The sequence below is a fragment of the Mastigoproctus giganteus genome, chromosome 8, assembly GCF_048544385.1.
Source record: "Mastigoproctus giganteus isolate SK-2022 chromosome 8, ASM4854438v1, whole genome shotgun sequence".
NCBI classification, from domain to species: Eukaryota; Metazoa; Arthropoda; class Arachnida; order Uropygi; family Thelyphonidae; genus Mastigoproctus; species Mastigoproctus giganteus.
Genome location: NC_143582.1, coordinates 222,500,772 through 222,525,285, shown reverse-complemented (window position 1 = coordinate 222,525,285; position 24,514 = coordinate 222,500,772). Strand labels below are relative to the sequence as shown.

The 24,514-nt window shown below is 35.0% G+C and overlaps 1 protein-coding gene across 1 annotated transcript in view; it reads right to left on the bottom strand.

Moving 5' to 3' along the window:
- LOC150082356 (protein CIP2A-like) overlaps positions 1-24,514 on the bottom strand; it is a 105,000-nt gene that overhangs the window by 58,252 nt on the left and 22,234 nt on the right. The window contains exons 6-10 of the mRNA XM_090380494.1: positions 21,876-21,969; positions 18,442-18,564; positions 13,684-13,826; positions 13,319-13,397; positions 10,717-10,929 (exon numbers count right to left, since the gene is read on the bottom strand). Coding sequence (XP_090236620.1) covers positions 10,717-10,929; positions 13,319-13,397; positions 13,684-13,826; positions 18,442-18,564; positions 21,876-21,969 — 652 coding nt within the window. The remainder of the gene's footprint in view (positions 1-10,716; positions 10,930-13,318; positions 13,398-13,683; positions 13,827-18,441; positions 18,565-21,875; positions 21,970-24,514) is intronic.

Below are 24,514 nucleotides of genomic sequence, written 5' to 3'. Positions count from 1 at the left end.
CAAGAGAAAATGCTATGTATTGTTTGAAGACTTTTCAGTGGTTTTCAAGTTTAAAGAGGATTTATTGTCCATAAAAGATGATTTTATTGGTTTAGCCACCCTGCACAATTAAAAACCCATGATTTCATCACTTGTGTTTATGAGCTGATCAAGAGAAACTGAAGTTTAATTATCTGTAAAGTTGCTAGTGAAACTGGTATTTCTTATCAGACATGCCAATCAATTTTAACACAAGATATGGGAATTGTGATGCATTTCAGCCAAGTTTTTGCCTTGCATCTTCATTGAAGATCAAAGAGCAGCCAGTTCTCACAAGTCAGAATCAAGATCATTGTCAGTGTGCTGCTCCTGACCCACACTTCATTTTTCCATCATTACTGGTGATGAACTGTGAGTATATGGCCCAGAAACAAAGATCTTGTTCTCTCAATGGAAGACTATCTTCTTCAAGGCCCAAAAATAAAAGCAAGATAATCTTGATCAAATGTGAAAATGGTCAAGCAGCAAACCATGAATACTGCAAAACAGTTCTATGACAACTACGTAATGTACTTCAGAAAAAAGAATGCCAAAAAAAGTAGGCTTCATGGAATTTGCATTATGCCAATGCTCCTACACACTTGCCATTTTCCATTCAAGAATTTCTTGTGAAGCACTCACTGTGGTCCCCCATCTGCCATGCTCAATGACTTTAGCTCTGTGACTTTTTGTTTCTCAACTTTAAAGTCCCATTGAAAGGCCACAGATTTGCAATGGCTAAGGAAATTATTCAGAATAGAATACAGGAACTATTAGCAGCAAATGAAACAAATCAGGAATGCTTCAAGAAGATGCAGAAACATTGGAATCTATGTACAGAGTGCCAAGGAGCACTCTGTACAAAAATTCTTTATACAATGGAGAATGTAAAATCCAATTTATCAATACATTATCTACCAAATATTATTCCAGTTTCTAAACTTTTGGAACACACCATGTGTTGTGTTGTCTTTAACATGTTTTTTAAGACCAGCTTTACAATTTCCTTCTTGTCACTCAGATTCCACTCAGATTCCAAAATAATCAGCTTGAGAGATGGTAATCATTTCTATGTAATTAGTTATGAGATGAAATGTCCTCCGTAGCCGAGTGGGCAGGAGCGGGAGTGCAGTAGCACACGCTCTTTGAGTAGACCGGGGTTCAAGCCCCTGACTGCTGAATACGGTCGATCTGTCAACCCGCACTGGACCAGCGTGGCAGATTATGGTCCTTTTCCCTCAGCATGAATTGTTGAGGAGGCTTCCACCCTGCAGTGGGTTGATAATGGCTGCACTTTACTTTTTTTTAGATGGTAATCATTTCTATGTAATTAGTTATGAGATGAAATGTTTTTATAAATAACAAGAGAAGTATTTAATCAAGAATCAAGTATTTACAGTTAGACAGCAAATCTTTGTAATGCATAATGAAATGAAATCAAAATTGGCACTTATTCTATAACAATAATATAAAACAAATAACTAAATGAAATACTTTTCAGTTGCTCTTAAAATGGATGTTTTATAAATATGTATAATATTTATAAAGCATTGCTTGCATCCTTGTAGTAACAAAATTACTTTGGCCATATCTTATATTCCAATAATTCATTCTCATAAATTAATTAAATTTCAAAACTACAAAGAAGGGGAAATCAATGCAATTTTGCTTGAATGCAATTTTGCTTGAATATACAAACAAATTTTTGGTTTGCTGATGGGATTAAGCTTGAGTGGCTTAATATCAGAGATCTATCTCTCAACGATTGAGCATATACATTTGATGCCTTCTCTACCCTGTATCACATTCTATGGGAGGTATTTAGATGATGTTCTAGTTATTACTGATAGTAGTACTATTCAAGACATTTTACATTCATTTAATAATATTCACTCTAGACTCAAAATTACATTGGAAAGGGAGGGAATGGATACAAAGTCATTAAATTTTCTAAATTTCACGTTTACTTGGGACTTCAATAAAATCCAATTTAACATCTATTGAAAACCTACAAACACCGGTATGCTTCTGCATTATAACAGCTATGACCCGTTCTCCTACAAGAGATCTATTATCTTTAATCTATTTCTAAATGCCTATAAATATTCAACGTTGGAATCATTGAATATTTATAGGCATTTAGAAATAGATTAAAGATAATAGATTTCTTTGGGATCAGAAATTCAAATATTAACCAGCAGATTCTTAAACAGGAGTTATCCCCTTGCTACAATAAACCGAATTAGGGTACAAGCTAGGGATAGGATACAAAATATTATATCAACCAACAATCATAATATTAAAAAATACTTTATTTTTGTCCCATATGTTGAATAGTGGCACAAACAGCTTTTTAACAGCTTCTTTAAAAGATATCGAATTTAAAATTGTGGCCAGGCCAATACAGAAACTACACACCATACTGAAAAATCGCTCAGTCCTCATTTGCAACACAAATAAATGACCTGGTATACAACATTTCTTGTGGGGATTGCAACTCATTGTACCAAGGTTCTACACATTTTCCTCTGAATTTTTGTGTAAATCAAAATGCAGCCTCAGTTTGTGCTTCTTTGTTCAGCAGCGTCAGAATTATCCTTTCATGCTGTTAACGAAATGTCACCTCATACTCTTTTATTTAACAAGACCAAAATACTTAGTGTCCAACATAATTATACCAGACTGTTAATTGCAGAAATGGTCGAAATTAAATTACACAAAAATTCTGTTAATGTTCGCCGGCCATTTCTAATCTCCGATTCGTGGGCTTTTTACATGCGTGTGCATGCGTGTAAAAACGCATGCACAGAGACAAATAATCCCTATTTAAGTTTCACGCTCACCACTATTAGGTAATTTTTGTTCCTGTGATCACGACATACGGTTAAAAGTGTTGTCAGCTTCAAGAAGGAAAATTGTTTTGCAATTTTTTCATTAAATTTCTTCTAATTATTTTTTACTGTAATGCAAGATTTTTGAATTTTTCGTTTTAATTGCTGGTGAGAATCATACAGAAGTGTTCTATGTATTATACTGAAGTAAACTTCCCTTATTATTTTTCAATTATTGAACTTATAAACTTTTTCTACATCAGCATGTTCGGGAGGCAACTAGAGGGAGTAATACTCTTGATTTGATTATCAGTAGTGATTCTTCATGCATTAAGAATCTGCAGATAAATGAACCACTAGGTGGCAGTGATCACAGTGTTCTGAAGTGGGAGTTATTCAAAGAGGTAACTACCATTAGGGGTAAAGGGAAGGGGTATTGCTTTCGTAAAGGCGACTACGATGGACTAAGACAGTTATTTAAATTCTATACAGTGAGATCAACTGATAATGTTACCAACAGCAAATTCAAAATGGGAAGCATTCAAAGAACTTATCTTGCAAGCTACTAGGCTTTACATACCAACTAAGAAATATTGTTCAAGGTTTAGGCCTAAATGGATTGTTAGATGAACTAATGAGGCATATGGCAGAGAAGAAAAATGCATGGATACATACAAATTAACACGTGACACAGAAGCCTATGATAGATACAAGTTGATCTGTAACCAAGTCACAAAGGAGGTTAGGCAGGCGAAGGCAGATTATGAGAGATCCTTGGCAAGGGATGCAAAGAAAAACAGCAAAGAGTTCTTTACTTATGTAACTCTAGAAGGAAGGGGATGAATCAGATTGGTCCACTTGATATCGATGGGTCAACTGTTGATGACCCTGCTCAGGTAGCTAGCAAACTAAATGAATATTTTGCATCGACATTCACACATGAGGAGTTATTCAGCGAGGGATGCCAGAGGTGTATTCAACTCTAGCAGTAAGCTAGAGAATCTTGTAATAACTGAGAGTAAAGTGGAGGAGAAATTGTTGAAGATAAACACAAGAAAGGCACCTGGGGTGGATGGGATCTATCCAGTTATATTAAAGGAGGCAGCAAAGGAAGTAAACAAACCCTTAGCCATAATATGAGAGCTTCCTTGGACTCGGGGAGGTACCCATGGACAGAGATGTGCAAATGTGACCTCAATTCACAAGGGAGGATCAAAGGCTGACACACATAATTATAGACCTGTGAGTTTAACTTCTGTTCGCGGAAAATTAATGGAGGCACTGGTTAAAGAAGCACTGCAGGATCATCTAGACAAGGACTTCAGTTATAGCTCGGACACAGCATGATTTTGTTAAGGGGAAGTCTTGCCTGACCCAATTTGATTGGATACTATGATGCAGTCACAAAAGAACTGGATGCAGGGAATAACTTTGATATTATATACTTGGATCTTAGAAAGGCTTTTGATACTGTTGCACATGGAAGACTGCTGCACAAATTGGAGCAGTGTGGCATTGGAGGCAAATTGCTGCTATGGATAAAGGAGTGGTTGAGGGGGAGAAGACAGAGAGTGGTAATCAATGGACACTGCTCATCGTGGACTAATGTTATTAGTGGAGTCCCTCAGGGTTCAGTATTGGGTCCTTTATTGTTCTCTGTATTCATAAATGATATTGATGATGGTATATCAATCTTAATGTCCAAGTTTGCAGATGATACGAAGGTTGGCAGGGTTGTCAAGGACACTACTGACACTATGCTGCTGCAAACAGGATCTGGAAAGGTTGAGCAGATGGGCTGAGAGGTGGCAAATGAAGTTTAACATTGACAAATATAAAGTACTACATATGGGAAACAGCAACCCCAGAGCAACGTATCAACTCTGTGGTACTACACTGACAGTGGTAGAGAATGAAAGGGACCTGGGGGTGGTTGTGCAGGCAGATATGAAGTTCCCTGAGCAGTGCAGACGGGCTGCAAGAGTAGCTCATGGCGTATTGTCAATGATATATAGGAATTTTTCTAGCAGGGATAAGGAGGTGATTATTCCCTTGTATAAGGCAATGGTCAGGCCACACCTAGAGTACTGTATACAGGCCTGGAGGCCTCATTTCAAGAAGGATGTAAAGCTGCTGGAACGAGTACAGAGAACAGCAACAAGATTAGTGAATGGAACAAGGGGGTGCTCTTATGAAGAAAGGCTTACGTTTGCGAATTACAGTGTCTGGAGACTAGGCACCAGCGAGGTTAGTTAGTTAGTTATTTGGTTTTTAGGAGCACTAGCAACTAAGGCCATATTGCTCCGTGAATATGCGGTGGTCATTCCCTGACCTTTCCGCATCCTCGTTTTGGTGGTGACGGCTCGAACCCCGGTCTAATCAAGAAGCGTGTGCTACGCACTGCTGCTCCTTCCCACCTGGCTACGGAGGCGCCTACCAGCGAGGTGATCTGATAGAGGTGTACAAAGCCTTGAATGGTTTGAGCATGCTCAATGCTGATGGGATTCTTCCTCTTGCTCAGAATAATCACCTGAGAGGCATAAGTTTCAAATTGAGGAAAGACAGATGTAGGATAGATGTGCGGAAATTTGCCTTTAGCCAGCAGGTGGTTGGTAGGTGGAACAGACTTCCATCCCTTGTCGTGGAAGTTGATAGCCTAAATAAGTTTAAAGCTCAGCTGGACAGGTATTTCGAACGAACAGAGGGGTGAAGTGGAAGTGGTTATTTTTTATTTATTTATTTTACTTTTTTTTTTTTTTTTTCTTGGCTGATGCTGCATAAGCTTGCTTTCTTGCATCAAATGCCTCTACTATGCTAAACTTATTAATTGATGACATATTTATGTGATTACTAATGAGCTTATGTATATCACATCTCTTTTAACTGAACACATCATGATAATACTAGGTGCTAGTTTCATTGTGAAAAGCACGACTAAGACTAGCAATTGATGTACCCCTTTTTAATTAAACCAGGTCCTTGAGACTGTCACAGACATTCTCTCGGGCATGCCAAGCTGGGAATCCGAATAGGTCACACTCACCTTACACGTCTATATCTGCTTACAAGGAATGATCCTTCTCAGTGTGTGCACTGCTTGCAACCACTTACAGTAAAACATATACTCCTTGAATGTAGTTTGTTTAACAATGCCCGATGAACGGCTTTTAGTTTTATTTCAGATCTACAACTTTTGTCTCTCAATAGTATCATAGGTAAGAAGCAAATCTCTCTGATTCTTTTTCTATTTAAACAAATTCAAATGTATGACTATTTCTAACTGCTGTAATAGCAATTCTTATATGTAAATTCAATTGATTTTGAGGTGCAAAATGGTCTAAGTTGCACTTGTGCCCGAAAACACCACAAAAAAAAAAAAAAAAAAACAACAACAAGCCAAGCTGGGCTTGTTACCTGGGAGTCTGAAACACTGATGGAACTGATATTCGGGTGACAAGGGGACCTAATTTTGGCAAAGTCTGGTCAGTCTGTGACAGCCAAATCCTCTCTTGGTGGGACTGTTAGTAACTTAGGGTATAATCCCTTTACAAGTTCTGAAACACAGCACCCAGCATACTGGAGGTGACCACCCATGTGCAAACCAACATAAGTAGGGTTAGAGGTGTGGTGACCACACCACATGGAGAGATGCCACCCCTCTGTTACCAGATAATACTAGGTGGTAGATGAAGTGCTATACCACCACTTTGCTTACAGGCTTGAAGTGGTAGAATCCATGTTTAGTCTCAAGAGCAAAGCTACGACAACACCACTCCATCTCTTTCATCATGATTACGATGGACATGGTGACAAGATCCAATCTTTCTTACATTTCGAGGGTACAGCTCTAAATGGTGTCGCAGGCTAGCCACTAGATAGTTCACCAGACTGAACCTATTTATAACTCTCTGGGAAGCTTCTTGGATCAGCTGGTGTATAATCTAATTTCCTCTACTCTGCCGGATAGTGACTGGGAGGAGTCGTGCGTATGGGATGGGGGATTGTTGAGGCCATGTTATGTCAAGGAGTTGGGTATATTCTTGCCATATGTTCGCCATGTCCAAAAATTTCATTACTTCATACAGCATGTCCTCCCCACGTTTTCTTATTACTGAAACACATCATGAATTGTCAAACTAATAAGAACAAACTTATCTGCGAAATGATCTAACCCTCCAAAGCACTTCCTTGTTCATTTCAAAAATATACGTAGTCTCAGTCCAATCTCAATGATGTCTATTGAGGCAAATGCTGCTATGGATAAAGGGATGGTTGAGTGGGAGAAGACAGAGAGTGGTAATCAATGGACACTGCTGTTCGTTGACTAATGTTATTAGTGGAGTCCTCAGGGTTCAGCATTGGGTCCATTGTTGTTTTCTGTATTTATAATGATATTGATGATGGTTTATCAGGCTTAATGTTTGCAGACAATACGAAGGTTGGCAGGGTTGTTAAGGACACTACTGATGCAACAGGATCTGGAAAAGTTGAGTAGATGGGCTGAGAGGTGGCAAATGAAGTTTAACATTGACAAATGTAAAGTACTACATATGAGAAGCAGTAATCCTAGAGTAACGTATCAACTCTGTGGTACTACACTGACAGAGGTAGAGAATGAAAAGGACCTGGGGGTAATTGTGCAGGCAGATTTGAAGTTTTCTGAGCAGTACAGACTGTCTGCAAGAGTAGCTCATGGTGTCTTGTCAATGATATCGAGGAATTTTTCTAACAGGTGGAACAGACTTCTATCCCTTGTTGTGGAAGTTGATAGCCTAAATAAATTTTAAGGCTCAGCTGGACAGGTATTGGAACAAATGGAGGGGTGAAATGGGAGTCGGTTTTTTTTTTGGCTGATGTTGCATAAGCTTGCTTTCTTGCAATGTATGCGTCTACTACTGCTAATGCTATTTCCACTTAGTCTGCCAAACCCCATGAACTTCTTCTGACAGAATCTCAGTTATCTGTTGATTCAATGACTGCCTATCTGAGTTGTCTGAATTATTCACTGTATGATTCCTTTCACTTCAAATGTGGTACTTGTGCATATGTCTGTTCTGACATTTCCTGTAAGAGACTTAATAATATGGAATCTCCTCTTTTCAATCTTCTCTGGCTTAAAATCTCTCTACCACAATGTCAAATTCATCTGTTGCCTCTATTGTTCCCCTCAACTACACTAATCACTTGGAAGTCTTTGATTTCATCTCATTGAAACTGGACTTTTTCCGGTCCAACTTTCCTAACAGTGAGGTAATTTTCCTTGGTGATTTTACAATGGAGCCTTTCTCTCCTGGCCATTCTCAACCTAGTGTTGTTAAAAGAATGCAAAATGGGATGTTCAGAAAGATTTCTTTTCTTCTTTTTCTTGGTCAGATTACTGTTTCAAATATTCTGATGTCAATGTTTGCTCAGATTGTGTCAGTAAAATTATTTTTGTAGGAATGAAACCCTTTACTCCACATTCCAGCTTAAAATCTCGTGCTTTATTTAAATCTTGGTTTTCCAATAAATGTGCTAAGGCTGTTCAAAATAAGAATGTTGCATATCACAATTTGCTTGTATCCAAATCTCTAGGTTTTTTTCTGCCTACACCAAAGCTCGCAACAATTGTAAAGAAGTCCAAACTATATTTCAAATAGGCTAAAACTAGAAAACTTGCTTCTTATCCAAATGGTAGCTGAGCATTCTGGTCTCTTGCCAAAACTATTGGCCAGAACTTTTTTCCATTTCTATTCCCATCTCTGTCAAAACCAGATGAGTCTATTGCTACTACAGCCAAAGATAAAAATGACCTGCTAGCACCCTACTTTTTCTTCCAACTTGTGCATTAATGATCTTGGTAAACCATCTCCTACCATTCCTAGTATAGTCCATTCAATGCCTTCTGTGGTTTTCAGTCAAAAGGATGTCAGAAGGATTTGGTACTAAAAAAGTTTCAGGTCCTGATGGTATTTCTTCCCTTCTCAAAGCCTATGCTTCTGAATTTACTCCTCTTCTGTGTCACTTTTTTTTCACTTTTTTATTACAAAATTGTTTTCCCTTCTGCTTGGAAATTTGCTAATAATATCCAGTCAGTTCCTAAAAAGGGCAACAAATCCCTCCCATCCCATTATCATCCCACTACACTTACTTCTACTCTTTCTTTAGAAAGAGTAGAAGTAAGTGTAATGGGACTATAAGTGCAAAGGGATGAAGTAAATGAAAAGTTTCTAAAGAAAGGGTAGAAGTAACGGAGAAATCAATTAACTCCCAACTTTTAAACTATTTAGAAACCTTCCATCTGATCAACGATTGCCACTATGGATTCCATCAGTGTCAATCCAATGGTGATATTCTTACTTACGATACCCATCTATGGACAAATTCAATGGAAAAGTTTGGTGAAACTCAAGCAGTTGCTCTTGACATTTCAAAGTCTTCTGATCATGTTTGGCACAAAGGTCTTCTAAATAAGCTTCCATTTTATGGTTTGCCAACTGTTTTTGTAATTGGGTATCCAGTTTTCTCTCAGGTGGTGGTAGATGGCTCTGTCTTTTAACTTCTCCACTAATGCTGGTGTTCCCCAAGGTTCAGTTCTTTTTCCCACTCTTTTCCTCTCATATATTAATGACATTCTTCCATTGACTGAAATTCTATCCATAGTTTTGCTGATGAAAGTTCATTGAATTCCACCTTCCAGTTTGAGAAACCTTGCCCTGCATCAGCTTCAACTTTCAACTTAGTGAATATCCACTACCAATTCCTTAAATGATCACCAAATAATTCTTCAGTTGGGTACAGATAACTTTGTTGATTTCAATCCTTCTAAAAGTCAGTCCTGTGTTACATCTTGCAAAAAGGATTCTTCTGCTCCTATGCTTTTCTTAGATATTGATTTCTAAGAAAAATCATATATTTCTATTGAGGATTACCCTGACTTCTAATCTCTCTTGGCATAAGCATATTAAAAATATTTCTTCCTCTGCATCTAAAAAACTGAGTTTTCTCTTTCGCTATTACTTTTTTTCCAAACAGCTGTTCATTCTGTACAAATCGCAACTCCGCTCTACCATGGAATATTGTTCTCACATCTGGGCACCCCCCCCCCAAATTAAGGACTCATCTCTATTAGTCTCTCCACTCTGGAGATTATCAGATTATCCAGATTATCTGGAGAGTGCTTCCTGCCAGAGGGTATGGCCCCAACCATGAGGTTTAGTGACAGGGGATCTGACAGTATTGGCTGTTTCAGTTAGCATGGTCTTGATAACTGGTAATAGTATCTGAAACCATGAAGTCCTTGACCTGGACATTTTTTACAATTACACACTACCTACACTGTGGTAGTACTACAGTAATAGGCCATCAGTATCAGCAAGAGAAGTATCAATGTAATACTAGACTGGGTTCTGGACAATGATGCCAAAAAGTTGGGCAGGCTGGCTGGTTCAGAGCCTGAACCTCAACTCCACTAAATATGTATGAGACAAATCGAAGCACCATATTAAGTTTTATAAAAAATGGCCTTTGTCCAAACTGGCTCTGGCAGCTGTTTTTCAGTAGGAGAATGGGGATGAATTCCTGCTAGAAGTGAATGCCTACTGGAAATTGGTAGAAAGCATATTCAAGTAGATTGAGACTGTACTGGCTAGAGTTGGGCCAGTACAGCCTCAATGGCCCTATGCATTAGATTTCTGAATTAAAACTCCTTTTACAACTACCTAGGTGTGCCCAAATCCTTTTCGTCATGCAGTATGACTTACTTACAGAAGGTAATTTTCAAAAATATACAGTTTTATTACCAAAAACACTGGAGCTAAGCTAAAGATATTCAGTTATATTTATTAAGCTTATCATTGAAATGAACAAAATTAATTTCTTAGTATACCTGAATATGGTATTTCAATAACTGAAGTGCCAAAATTGGTGTATCTCCAGCAACATCAACAGTCTGACTTCCCCAGTGAAGCAAGAGATTCAGCATATTGGTATTCTTTGATGTATCTTTAGAATCTTCTGTGGTAATAGATTCCATAAGAGAGGAATGTATTAATGGCTTAACCTCAGGATAGTCAACAAATGTTAGCAACAGTTTCAATGTCTGAAAGAGAAAGTCATTTTAATTGAAGAAAAAGGTTAACTTACTTAAACTGTTAATACTACATCATGCTCTTAAAAATCATTTTTCACACATTGGGAGTCCAAAATCAATTTACTTCTACATTTTTGATATTCTAAAATATTATTAAATATATGTAGTTTTATTTATCTCCTCATTAATTACATATATATTTCAAATAGAAAAATTAATAAAAGCTCAAAGTAACTGTCATATTCTTGATATCAAAGTCCAAGATATACCAATTATGCCTGAAAATAAGTATAGTCAAAATAATTACACTTGCCTCAACACCAACTGAAACTTTTTTAGTCCACTAGCAAATGCAGTTTCTCACAGAGAAGAAAACTTGGAAATGACATTTGTTGGAAAGTGGCTACATTATTACTATCTGCAGAGACTGCAATAATACGTTGATCCTTCCTGATCAAAGTATTGTTACACCTTCTGTAGATAGTAATAAGAACAGCTTGAATAAACTTCTAATAAGAAGAGAACTTGTTTCCACGCTGAATAAACATTTGGAACAGTAAATACTGAAAGCAACATAATCTAGTGATCTTTTAGTATGAATAACCTAATCTACTGACATTTCAGGCGATGACTGAATTCTGATGGCTGACCATTTGTACAGCATTTGTGTCTGCTGAATTTTGCACGGCATTAATGAAATCTTTTTAGTCTTATCCATATAGGATATAAGAGATAACATGGGTCATGCAAAAGTGTAGGAGCCTGCCCTTCTAATGTGTCCATAAATACAGTATAAAATAGCTAATAAATCAATACCACTGCATATAAAATCCAAAGTAAAACACTATGGAGTAAAATAAAATGCAAACATTTTAATCTGCAGGAGTAAGAGAGGAAATGTAATATGGATGAAGTAACATGACAATCACTCTGTTGTTTCAACAACTTTGTTCATAAAAGACATTTCTTGACTAGTCTCATTTTACTTTTCAGGTATAAATGTATACCCAAATATCAGTGTGGGGAACCCTTTTTTCAACTCCCTTCTTGGAGTTTTCACATCATAGTTTGAGCTTTCTACATTTCACTAGGCTCAGCTAAAATCAAAACTTTGAGCAAGATTTGTGCATGATATGCTTGTTACTTAACTCATAAAAACTGTTTTCAGAATTCATATAAAAACTGTTAACAGACTTAACAGTTTATATGAATTCTGCTAGTACCTGAATAACTGCCACACCAATATCAATTTTAGAGGTGAATTAGAAAACAACAAATTCTTAACTTTTATGACCATTTTACTAAAAAAGAACCAATGAGTTTTATACAGAATGATCTACAGAAAGCTCACAGATATTTTAAGAATCCAATTTTAAAAAGAGGATCTTTTTAAAATTGGATTCTTAATTTTGAAAGAGGATTCCAATTTTGAAAGAGGATAGGTTTAACTATATATTTTTTTCTTTTTAACTAGAAATTCTGATCACAGTTTATCATCTCTTCTCATCTTGCAAGTTAATCATAGCTGGGTTGTAAAGTGCTGCACCAATTAGATGTGTGCCATTCCATGAAGCAATATCTAACAAAAGATTATCTAACAATAGGAGCAACGTTAAAAATAAATGGCAATTATACTTTTTGAAAGGTATTAATGAAATCTTTGCAAACAGTAAAGGACCTGATCATTAGTTACCTTACCAAAATGTTGGACAGTAAGTGAAGTGTATTATGGATACTCTGTAATATAACTCAAAGTTCTGTTCAGTTTGAACCCAAGGTGAAGGACATTACAAGGTTAAAGCTAAATTTCTAAGAAGCACAAGGCATTTCTGTTCTGTCACATGTTCAGATATCAGTCAATGTAAAAGTCACTCTTGTTTATAGTACTCAATCCACAGTTAATAGATCTCACTCATTCATAGCAAAATATGTTCAATGATAATTATTGTTATTTGGTTTTTTTTAGGAGCATTAGCAACTAAGGCCATATTACTCCGGGGATATGCAGTGGTCATTCCCTGACCTTTCTGCATCTAGCGGGCATGGGCTCGAACCCCAGTTTAATCAAGAAGCGTATGCTATGCACTGCTGCTCCTGCCCACCTGGCTACGGAGGCGCCTGTTCAATGATAGTATTGCTATGAACTATATTAAGAATTGTCAATTATTAACAGCTAGTTTTATTTTTCCTTTAACCACATATTTATTTCTTGCTAATTTATAGATGTTTTGATAACTTTAAATTTTTATTTTAATTCATAACTTAGACCAAAAAACACTATCTCTAAATTATTCAGATTTCAGCTTAATTTTTTTAACAACAACAAAAAAAAAAAAATAATAAAAAAAAAAAAAAATATATATATATATATATATATAATGGAATTTTAGGTTCTTACCAGTGCTGAGCTCTCTGAACAGTCATTCTGAGACCACATATTCATTAGTTTATGAAGTGCAGCAGGCAGAAATTTGTATCTAAGGCAATAACGATAAATGACAGTCTAATAAATGTGATCTTACAAGGGAAAAATTAAAAGGTAATATGGCATATTAAAGTAAAATGAATTGTCAAAGTCACTGATTGCAATTTTACTATCCTGAATCATACTGGACAGTTCCAGTCTAAATAAAATGCAAATAAAAACAGTCTTTTAAACTGCCAAAATATAGACATAAAACATAAGTCACGAGAGAGAGAGAGAGAGAGAGAGAGAGAGAGAGAGAGAGAGAGAGAGAGAGAGAGAGAGAGAGAGAGACTTACTTAATAATCTGGGGTGCCACATAAGAAGATGCCATAAGTTCTTGCATGAGGTCAGCTGATAGGCGCTTTGCTATCAGATCACCAGAGAGAATCATATTGATGACAAGCTCAAAGGTCTGATCAATATTCTTTGGGCTAAATAACTGATAAAAGAAACATTTTAGTTTTTATAAAATAATTTTTAAAGACATTAATGCAATTAAATACAAATTTGATGAAAAAGTGACATTTATTAAATATAGAAATAGTCTAAAATTATGATTAAAAAAGCAATGTGTTTACTCATGAGTCAACCTAAAAGAAACTAACATAGCATTATTTTCTACAACTGTTTTAATTAGCTTCACCAAAATAGTACTTCAGTTCTTCACTCAATTGTTGCATTAGGCCCACAGAGCCTACTAATAAAGGTTTTTATTGTACATGTAATGAAAGTTACATTTCCAGGATAGAACTTTTCTTCTATATGCCTCCTGGCTGCTTTTCTAGATTTGATACATTTATTCACTATTTGACAAAAAAAATTGCTAATTGAGGCTAATAGTTGTGAAACAGGTCACTGCAGTGCCTTTGAGTTTTTAATAAATAATGGCTTTACCTATTGGATGATATTATTTGATTAAGAATGATATTAGTTACTTTAAGTTGTCTTGTAGATAAACTTAATTATTTCTAAAGGACCAGAGCTGAAGTAATGTCACTGGAATAACTACAGTATCCCAAATTTTCATCAGATAATAACCAAATTTTCATCAGAAAGAGATCTTAACTGAGATTTTTTTTTTTTTTTTTTTTACCTAGATGAATATCCTCTCATGCTAAGCACAGCTATGATGCCACAAAGAATTTTTGAAATGCCAGGCATGATGAGATAATGTGTTATACTTCAAGTTCCCTTCTGCACTTGCCAATTTCCCAACCAAGGCCCACTGTACATCGATTCTTTCTTTCTTTCTTTCTTTCTTCATAAGTCTTTGGTAGGTTCACATGCTAAAATTAACAAAACTGATACTGCCAAACATCTATTATCTTTAATGATACTGAGAAGTAATGGAAACTTATATAAAAAAAATTTTAAATTTTAAAATGATGCAATGATGAAATTTATGCTGCCTCAGCATTTATAAGGACATTTTTCAGTGGAAACTTGTGCACCATGCAATTCCATGCAGCAAAAAAGTACTTTCTCGTCGAAAAAAAAAGATCACAACTTTCTTTCTTGTTTTAGACTCTTCATGACTTTGACAGGAAAGCTGCCTATGACTGAGTCAAACTAATCCTTCTGATTTACTCTACTATAGCAACTTCCAAAAGAGTAGTGGAAGATTTAATAACAGTTTGTCTAACAAATTTACCCATCACATTGCTCCATATATCAAGGAATAATGATCACAGTAAATATGCATTTAAAAGTGAGAATTCCACTTTCATTCATTTTACTAGTCCCTCTCAGAGCCTTATACCTCAATGAGATCACGTCTGAGGTGCCTGGTTGCCAAAGCTCTGTAACCCACACAACTGGAGTCTTTCCTCGTAAGGTCGTCCTTCTGCCAATCTCGTCATTCAAGTTGCCCATCTTTGGACCCTTTCAAGAAGCTCAATGTCATTTTTCTCCATACTTGAATAATAGCTGTATCATTGGGAGTATAGAACTATCAATGATGTAGATGTATACCAAATCTAGGACTGCTTCAGTTAAATAAAGTAGTATGGTCACCTTACTTTCATCACAATGAAACATTACTTTTATCAAATTTTTAAGCTTCTATATGCAGAAAGTACAGCTTGAATAAATGTCTGATGAACTAATTAACATATCCTGCACAATATGGCCTGAATAATGCATTAATTTTTATTTATTTAAATTCATGGCACAACCAAATTTTCACTGGAATAAATCTGAAATAATAGCAGTTTAGGCCCAAATCAAAAGGCTCCTCAAGTCCACACATTTCAACTTATAAAGATCATGAGTGGAGTCGCTATAAATTGAAAAAGTTTGTAAACTATCATTGCAAACTTTTTCAGTTTATTGAAAAAGTTGGTAATGATAGTTCACAAACTTTTTCAAAATGTTAATCATAATGATAATTTACAAACATTTACAAAATGTTTGTAAATTATCATTATCACAAGTTATTTTGATTCACCACAATATGTTTTAAATCCATTTTTCTCAATTTCCATCCAATACTGGTTTTTTTTTTTCTTCTGGATTTCTGATATTGAAGATGATAGGCATAAAAAAGTTATAATACTTCTTTATAGTATATTAAAAGACATCAACCAATCTGACCCAAGAAATTCTGCTATTCATGCCTGATTATTATTTTCCTCGAGAAAGAAAATCATTTTTAAAATTCAGTATTTCTATTATCATGGTACTACACTGGTTTTTAAAAACTTAAAGACCAACACTATTTCTAAAGGTTACAACCAGAAAATCTTTACTTAAGGTATTCTTTACTGATGAGAGTAGATTCAGTCTCAACAGTGATTCTGGATGTCAGCTAATCTGGCAAAAGGGCGGCACATGGTATCGCCCCGCAAACATCACTGAAAGAGATCAATATAGCGGTCGAGATGTTCTCGTCTGGGGAGGCATTATCTTGGATGGGCATACACAACTCCAGATACTGGAAGGCGGTACTGTAACCGGTGCATGCTACTGTACTGAGGTAATCCTTCCCCATGTGCATCTGTTCCAAGGTGCCATTGGCCCTGAGTTCATGTTCATACATGATAACGCCACAACCCATTACATTGCAGCCGTTGAAATGCTTTTGGAAAGTAAGGACATTGTTCATATGGATTGGCCTGCCCATTCTCCAATCTAAATCCCATCGAACACATATGGGACGCTCTGGGGAGACACCTAGCAACATGTCAACATGCACCAGAAAATGTTCACCAGCTGAAGATGGTGCTGACAGAGGAATGGATGATGTTACCACAAGAACTTATCAACAACATTGTTCTAAGTATGGACAGGCAGTGCAAAGTCTGCATCAACATTAGGGGTTTCCATATCTCCTACTGAGGACCACCTCTTCCCTTTGTTACATCTTCTGCAGTGATGCATCTGTATCATGGCAGCCAGTGCTTTGTCGCCATTTTTGAATAAAGTCCCTCTGTACCATTTTGTTTCCATTGTTGTGTCGGTGTCGTTTCCTTCATCATTTCTGTACTTCACGAGGTTCCTTTGGTATGCTGTTTCCATATCCAGGCCACTCCTATGAGAAGCTATAGGTGAAAACCTGACTGGTCCTTAAATTTTGCACACCAGTGTATAAAAATGCAAGTGTATGCATTAATTCTAAAATGGAAATATTATATATGAAAGTAAAGGAATGAAACAAAACTGAATACTGTTACATACATACATCAGATTTAACCACATCACATTCGATGCATATTCTTGTGATGTTCTATAATCTTGTATGATACTTATTAGCATGGAAACACTTATAGATATTTGTACAATAAAATCCTGCTACAATGAACTTCTCAGGGGTGCACAAATAATTTTGTGTATATTATTTCATAAGAATTGTTATTTATTCAAATAAATTCTGCAGAATTCTCCTAATATAAGTAGCAATTTCTAACTCATTTTACTTAAATATTGACTATAATATCAATAATAAAATGGTGAAATTCAAATACTACAAAAGTAAAAATATTTTGTACATGAGTATAATTTTTTTATTTTTAGGAATTACCACATCCAGAAATATATTATGGTAGATACAACTTATTGTTACCTTTCATATATAAATACATCAGTTTTTTTTTTCTTAATGATTAACTTTTTTTTTTCCTAGCATCAATTTAAAAATTCATCTTTGGTGTAACTGAAAATTCGTGGAGTCAGGTTGCACTATGAGTTTGATTACTATTCTGACTTCAGTTTTTGCCATTCAAGTGAATTGCTTAAGGGAATATTTCTAGAGCACAACACTTCAAATCATGAAAACAAAGCCTCTTTCAGTATCGTCCCCATATCTATTTTTTGTCTATGTTCTTTGATTTGAGCATTTTTTATTAACTACCAGTACTTTAATTGGTCATCACGACATCATCTGATTATTTTTCTTTTTCCATGAAACAAAACTGTTCTTTATACTTCAACACGGCCAGCAGGTCAGTGGAGTTTACAATAAATCAATCAATACAAACAATCGTTAATTGTATTTAGCAGTCACAGGCTTGAATCCTGGTCCACTCAAAGAGTGTATGCTACTGCACTCACACTCCTGACCACTCTGCTATGTCAGGCAGTGCTGGTATGCAATAAAACAGGACTGAAGGGGGGGGGGGAGAAATGCATACTTATTGAAAAAAAGTAGAAAACATAACTGAATTCTTCTGCTATAAACTTTTAAAACTACAATTTTTTTTTCCTCCAAGCAAATTCTACCATAGATTTCATTCATAATTTCTCAATAAAGTTTTTATTTAATTGTAAACTAATGGATCTGATGCACATATGGACTTTGAAACTAATTTGTTATGCTGAGTTTCTACACAACTATTTTGTTCAAATGAGACTTAAAGGCACTGGTAAGGGAAGTCGACAAGGACAGAAATATTTTCATTATAGTGAAATTTTTGCTATAACAGGATTTTACTGTGCTTGACTTCTAAGGCACATTTATTTAGAACTAGTGACTTTTGAGATATTGAAATATTCACTTCTATTCAAGCAAATAATTCTAATTTCAGTGAAGGAAAATTTAATAACAGAAACACACTTACCCTTTTGCCTAATTCTTCATTAATTGTCAAACTTGCAAGGATAGAAAGCGCACAAACAACAATGGAGCGATCAGTGTGGCTCAATTTGGTTACTAAGTTCTTATAAAATTGTTTTTTGTTGTTCTAAATTTTGAGGAGAAAAAAAAGTTATTAAAATGTATATATACATTGGTATCAATGATATATTAGAGAATTATAGTATATTTAGATACTTATATTTCAGTTGAAAAGGGGGGGGGGGAGAAAAAAAAAAAAAAAAAAAAAACATTGCAGCATACACAATAAATTTTGAACTATTTATCCAAAACGGTAATATTGCAACAAACCCATATAAAGAAATATACAAAAATAATGACACCGTAACAAAAAATTTTTACATTTATGTTGTATTTAACCATTTCTACGTTAAATTAATTACTTGCTTTTATCTGGTTCTTTCACGATTTCAAGTGGATAGTACTGATGCAGCAAAATTTTACTTTTTTATGCTGCTCTTTGACAAGATCCACATATAACAAACCAGGAAAGACAATGCAGTAGTGATTTCTGATGGTTGCAAAAGATAATTATTGACAACATTCTGGAGTTAAGACAGTTACCTTCTTTTGAGGTTTAGGAGAGACTTCATGAGCACATCTTGCAATGAATTTTTATCTATATTGCTATTGTATAAGCTCTCTTGCCAAAAAGAGCTTTTGACAAGAAGTGCTTTGTCAAAATAAACATTACAATGCTGTAGGTAAAATATGTGATACTTTGTGCAATTCCATCTAGAAGATTTCTATACATAAGTTGGCAAATGCCTTAATCGCATAACATAGTGGCCATTACAGTCTTATTGGCTTCTCATCAGTTGCTAAATAGGCACAGCTGTTGATAACATCTATAATGACATGTCTGATAAAGTATTTCCACAATATGAGAGAGAGAGAGACTAAATGGAGTCAAAAGTTTAAAACTCAAGTAAACTTAGGGCAAAAGTTTCAGACATAAAAGAACTATAAAATATTAATGTTCATGGACTGGCAAAGTCTCAATTGCATATATAGCAGGGAGCAAATTAAGTATGCTAGAAATGTATTACAAATATTACAAATGCACTTCAAATAAGTTAGAAAATCATAAGCTTAGTTTGCTCTTTAGTGTGTGCATACTAAAGCTTTCACAAATCATATACAATAATGCTTTATAGTTATCAATATGTCAGAAGATTTTGCACTAATTTGCTTGAGTTTTAAACTCCAGAGGATTTCTTAATCTAATAGTTTTGTGGAACAATTACATGCAAAAACTAAAAAAAAATTGGGTATGCCTTATCTTAATAAAGGACAGTCTATGCAGAAGCACAACCATCTATTTCACATTTAAAAGTATCAAATTGAATTATTTAATTGTAAACACAACTTTTGAATTTGTTTTGCATTTGTTTTCTATTTTGATTTAAAAAACATATTACCAAAACAATAAAATGACATATTTTACTAAATCATTTGCACAATATGTATCATATACAAATTAAATCTTGCATTCAAATTTTGCCTCAAACATTAGGCATAATACAGAACTCACAATTAAATATATGAATTCACTTCCCCTCCTTATTGAAGCTAAAAGTAAATAAGGCACCTGGAATCTATCAGATTATATTGAAAGAAGCAGCAAAAAAAGTAAGAAAACCTTTAGTCATAATTATGAGAACAATCTTCAATTTAGGGGACCGGCACTTTACTGCATCATATAGTGAACAGTACTTTACTGTGGTGAGTCCATCGTAATGTGATTTGATTGTACAGAAAATCAATCTTAAAGCGGGGGTCCATTGTATTTTTAACTATTTACACGAAACTTCGCATAATTGGAGCAGCTGCTTAATCGGGCCAAAATGCACTAGACCCAATATGTCAAAAATAACCAGAATCAACTGTATTTTTTTTTTTAAATTAGCTATGTATGCAAATTATATCATGTAATGTGTAATTGCAAATTCGTGTTTTTATTTTAAAATTACGTGGTACATTGAAGTCATGTGGTCTCCAATTTTTTAGTAAATATGAATGGAATTACTTGTATAATGTGTATTGTTTTTTTGAGGTGACTCCCATAAGATGGTAGCATTATGCACACTGTACAGCTTGCCAATTGGGGACAGGCTGTGAAGTGTGCATCATTTTTCTTTGTAAAGGACAGTGTGTTATTATCATATTTTTGCATTTGAGCTAGAAATATCTATCAATATTCACCAGAAAATATCAGAAGTGTACCCTAAAAAGTCTATCAGACTTTTTAGGGTAAGCTAAAACACTCCAGTTTTTGGAGAAAAAACCATGCAATTTCTTGCCTGAGACCGATTAATACAATCATGTGAAAAATCCCATAAAAATTCCTCTCATTGCCTCTGAATATTGGCTACTGGAGTGGACCAATTGGAAGTCCATTCTGCCACTGCAAAACAGAACGCCAGCATTAGCAAATGCAATGGGGGTTCTCCGTCTCTCCTTGCTAATTGATTCCTGCTGGTCATCACAGTGAAAATGGCTGCGGGGACTTATTTCTAAACCATCCATATGGGACTCATGCTGCTGAAGAGTTCCTCTCCCAGTCTTGCAGACTGCTCCAAGGCTGGCCCCACAGAATACAAGACTTTACCCGATGAATCGTTTCCTCCCTTTTCAGATGCTGTCTTAGGTCTACAAACTTGATGCTGAACTTCACAAATTTGCATGTGAAAAAGCTATAGAAAGGAAGTGTTACCCATGCGACAATGCTTGGATCAAGCAAAAATGACACAAATATGCTTGGATCAAGCATATGTGTCTTTTTTTTTTTTTTGTCAGACTTGCAAACATTTGACTCTCGTATAGTGATGATGCTTCCCAAAACAGAATTAACTGTCATGTAAATTACAAACTGGGGGTATGCAGAGCTGTCAAAAATGTCTCTCTTACTGTTTGTTATTAACTTTAGATTTTTTATTTGTAAATACCCTTTACTTTGTATGAAATTTTCCCTCATTGTTTCTTAGTATGTTAACCCCTGGCCTGCATGCCATGACAGGTAGATTGCAACACTAAGTGTACTGTGACCATCTTAATTCCAGGTTTCAATATGGATTCTCTCTCTATTAATATTAGCCATATAGTGCAAGAAGCCACAGGCTTTGCGGAAATGGCCAAATATAGCTATTTCTATCAAAAAATGATAGAGGGTAATGAGAGGTATTTAAAGTGCAAGATATTTAAATAACTAGAGTATTTTTATATATCTATTAAAATTTAAGTTTCCAAATCATATGACACCAAATTTAAATAAAGTTAACATTAAAAAAAAAAACAGTATCATAAATTTCCAGATATTATTTATAATAATTACTATAGAATGTAAAAAATTAATAATAAATTTTAAAAATATGCATCAAAATAGAATACTCCACTTACTAAACTCCTAATATAAGACTGAACAGATGGATTCTGTCTACATACATTGGACAAAATGTTCAAACTTGGAAGGAGAAGTTCAGTACTCTTCTCTCTGAATGACAAAATTTAGATACATATGAAAGAGAATTAATCACTCTTCTAAAATACAAAGTTATTGCTGCAACTACTATTACCATATAAAAACATAATTAACAAAACAATAAAACTGTTAATTAGTTTTCTTTTTATATGATAACAGTAGTGATTTAAATATATATATATATATATATATATATTTTTTTTTTTTGATATTGCTATTATTTACAAATTTCATATATTATACATACACATACATACAGTGGACTCCTGCTTAATTAGCATGCCTAGGACGGACCAAGAAGTAGGAAGTTAACAAAAAAGCCAATTAATCCATAGTTATATTTTTTGGTTAAATAAAAATTTTTATAAAATAAAAAGGGGGATGAATTTTAAGATCATAATTAAGCATTTATTAAACTTAAAGAACATTTCAGAGAAATACTACAGATATAGTCACTGATATGTCATCCTAGTGCTGAGAGTCACAAGCTTAGGCCTGGTTGCATCAGGGCCTAAGCTTGTGACAATACCCACTTAATATGATTTATATATAGTATTAGCAGAGGCATATGATGCAAGAAAGCAAGCTTATGCAGCAACAGCCAAAAAAAAAAAAAAAAAACCCTCCCATTTCATCCCTCCATTCATTCCAAATGCCTGTCCAGCTCAGCCTTAAATTTATTTAGGCTATTAGCTTCCACAACAAAAGATGGAAGCCTGTTTTACCAATCAACTACCCACTGGCTAAAGGCAAATTTCCGCACATCTATTCTACAACTATCTTTCTTCAATTTGAAACTGTGCCCCCTCAGGTTCTTAGTCTGAGCAGGATGAAGAATCCCATCAGCATTCAGCTTGCTGAACCCATTCACGGCATTATACACCTCAATCAGTGTACTGAATACATAAAACTCTATATAAACTGATCATAGATACACTCTCCTCTCATGCAACTTTTTACCTTTATTAAGTATTTCTAATAGTCATTGCACATGTCAGGCACAGCCTCTTTCTGTATATAGCTATGAGCAAAGTGGGTTTGTTACTTAGTGCATCAACCTAATATTGTGGTGGCACTTTGCCATGAGCTGCCATAGTATTGCACTACGCTAAATAAAAAAGCACTGTTCCAATGGAGACGTATATTGCTTTTTATATAAAGCATAGGCTACAATCCTTTTTTGGGGATTTCATCAGTGGACAGATATCTAATGTGAAGACCTGAACAACAAACAGCCAGGATATATCTACAATATCACCATCTTGCATCTTGAGATGCAAGATGGTGCAATATCTCGTCATTGGGTTGTTCAGCCCTACACAATGCCTAATTGGCCACCAATGAGATCCCAAAAAGGATCAAAACCTGGGTCTGGTAGTGACATACACTTTAAATAAAAAGCAATATATTTTTCCAGTAGTGCCATGCTTTTTATTTAGAGTAGTGCAATACCAAGGCAAAATATTATTGTGGAAGCATTCATGGTGAAGTGCTTCCACAATAATGAAATTGATGTAACAAGCAGAAAACTCAGTTTGCTCATAGCTATGTATGAAAAGGAGCTATGCCTGAACATGTACAATGATTTTTTTAAAGCTTTCACACTTTGAGACTTTTTTTTTTTTTTTTGTCACTAAAATGCATGCTAAGAGGATGTCACTTCTTGTCAGATTAAGAGATCAAGTCATGATCTCTTAATCAAATAGCTTTAAAACTACAGGTGACCCCCGCTTAAATGCTGACAATCCGTTCCGGAAAAACAGAGCGCTAAGTGAATCCGTGCTAAGCGAGCACCACATTCCCATAAGGTAACATATGTATTTGTGAGTTGCGGTCGGTGCCATAGGATATTTCCTAATCAATAATAAACAGTAGTGAAAAGATGCACAAATGTCGGTCAAAATATTTAATATTCAAATATTTGTACATATTTGTACAAATTTGATTTGATTACAGCAAAATTATAGTAAAAAATCAGAAACAGAATTAAACAAATACAGAAAAAATTTAATTTGTAAATAATAAAGCACTCTGGCATAATTATGTTTATTTCTGAATTAGAAATATATACATAATGGAGTCAAATGTTTCATGGTATTTTCTTACCACTTGTTCAGTGACAACTGTCTTTGCAATGTCACCCTCATAATAGGCCACTTTGGTCACAAGACCTTGTTGATTCAACACAAAACATTTGACTTCACTATGTGCATATATCCAATTCGGAAATAAACATAATGATACCAACATAGGTTTGAGAGCCTTATTATCTTCAAACAACACAATTTACCTATGCACCATGCTGCTTAAATGCCATAGAAAGTGGATACTTTTTTATCTTCTTTAGAACCAATAATACCCTCTACATCTATTTATGTACCACTGAATTCAATTTAATCAATTTATGGATCAGAATTCCAGATAATGTCTTCAATTTTATCTTTTGAAAACAAAACTGGATTAGATTTTCAAAGCTAATTTTCATGTTTCCATCTATTAAAACTGTATTTAGACACAATTTTAATAGATGGCAACAGTTCTTATCTGTTTCTGACTG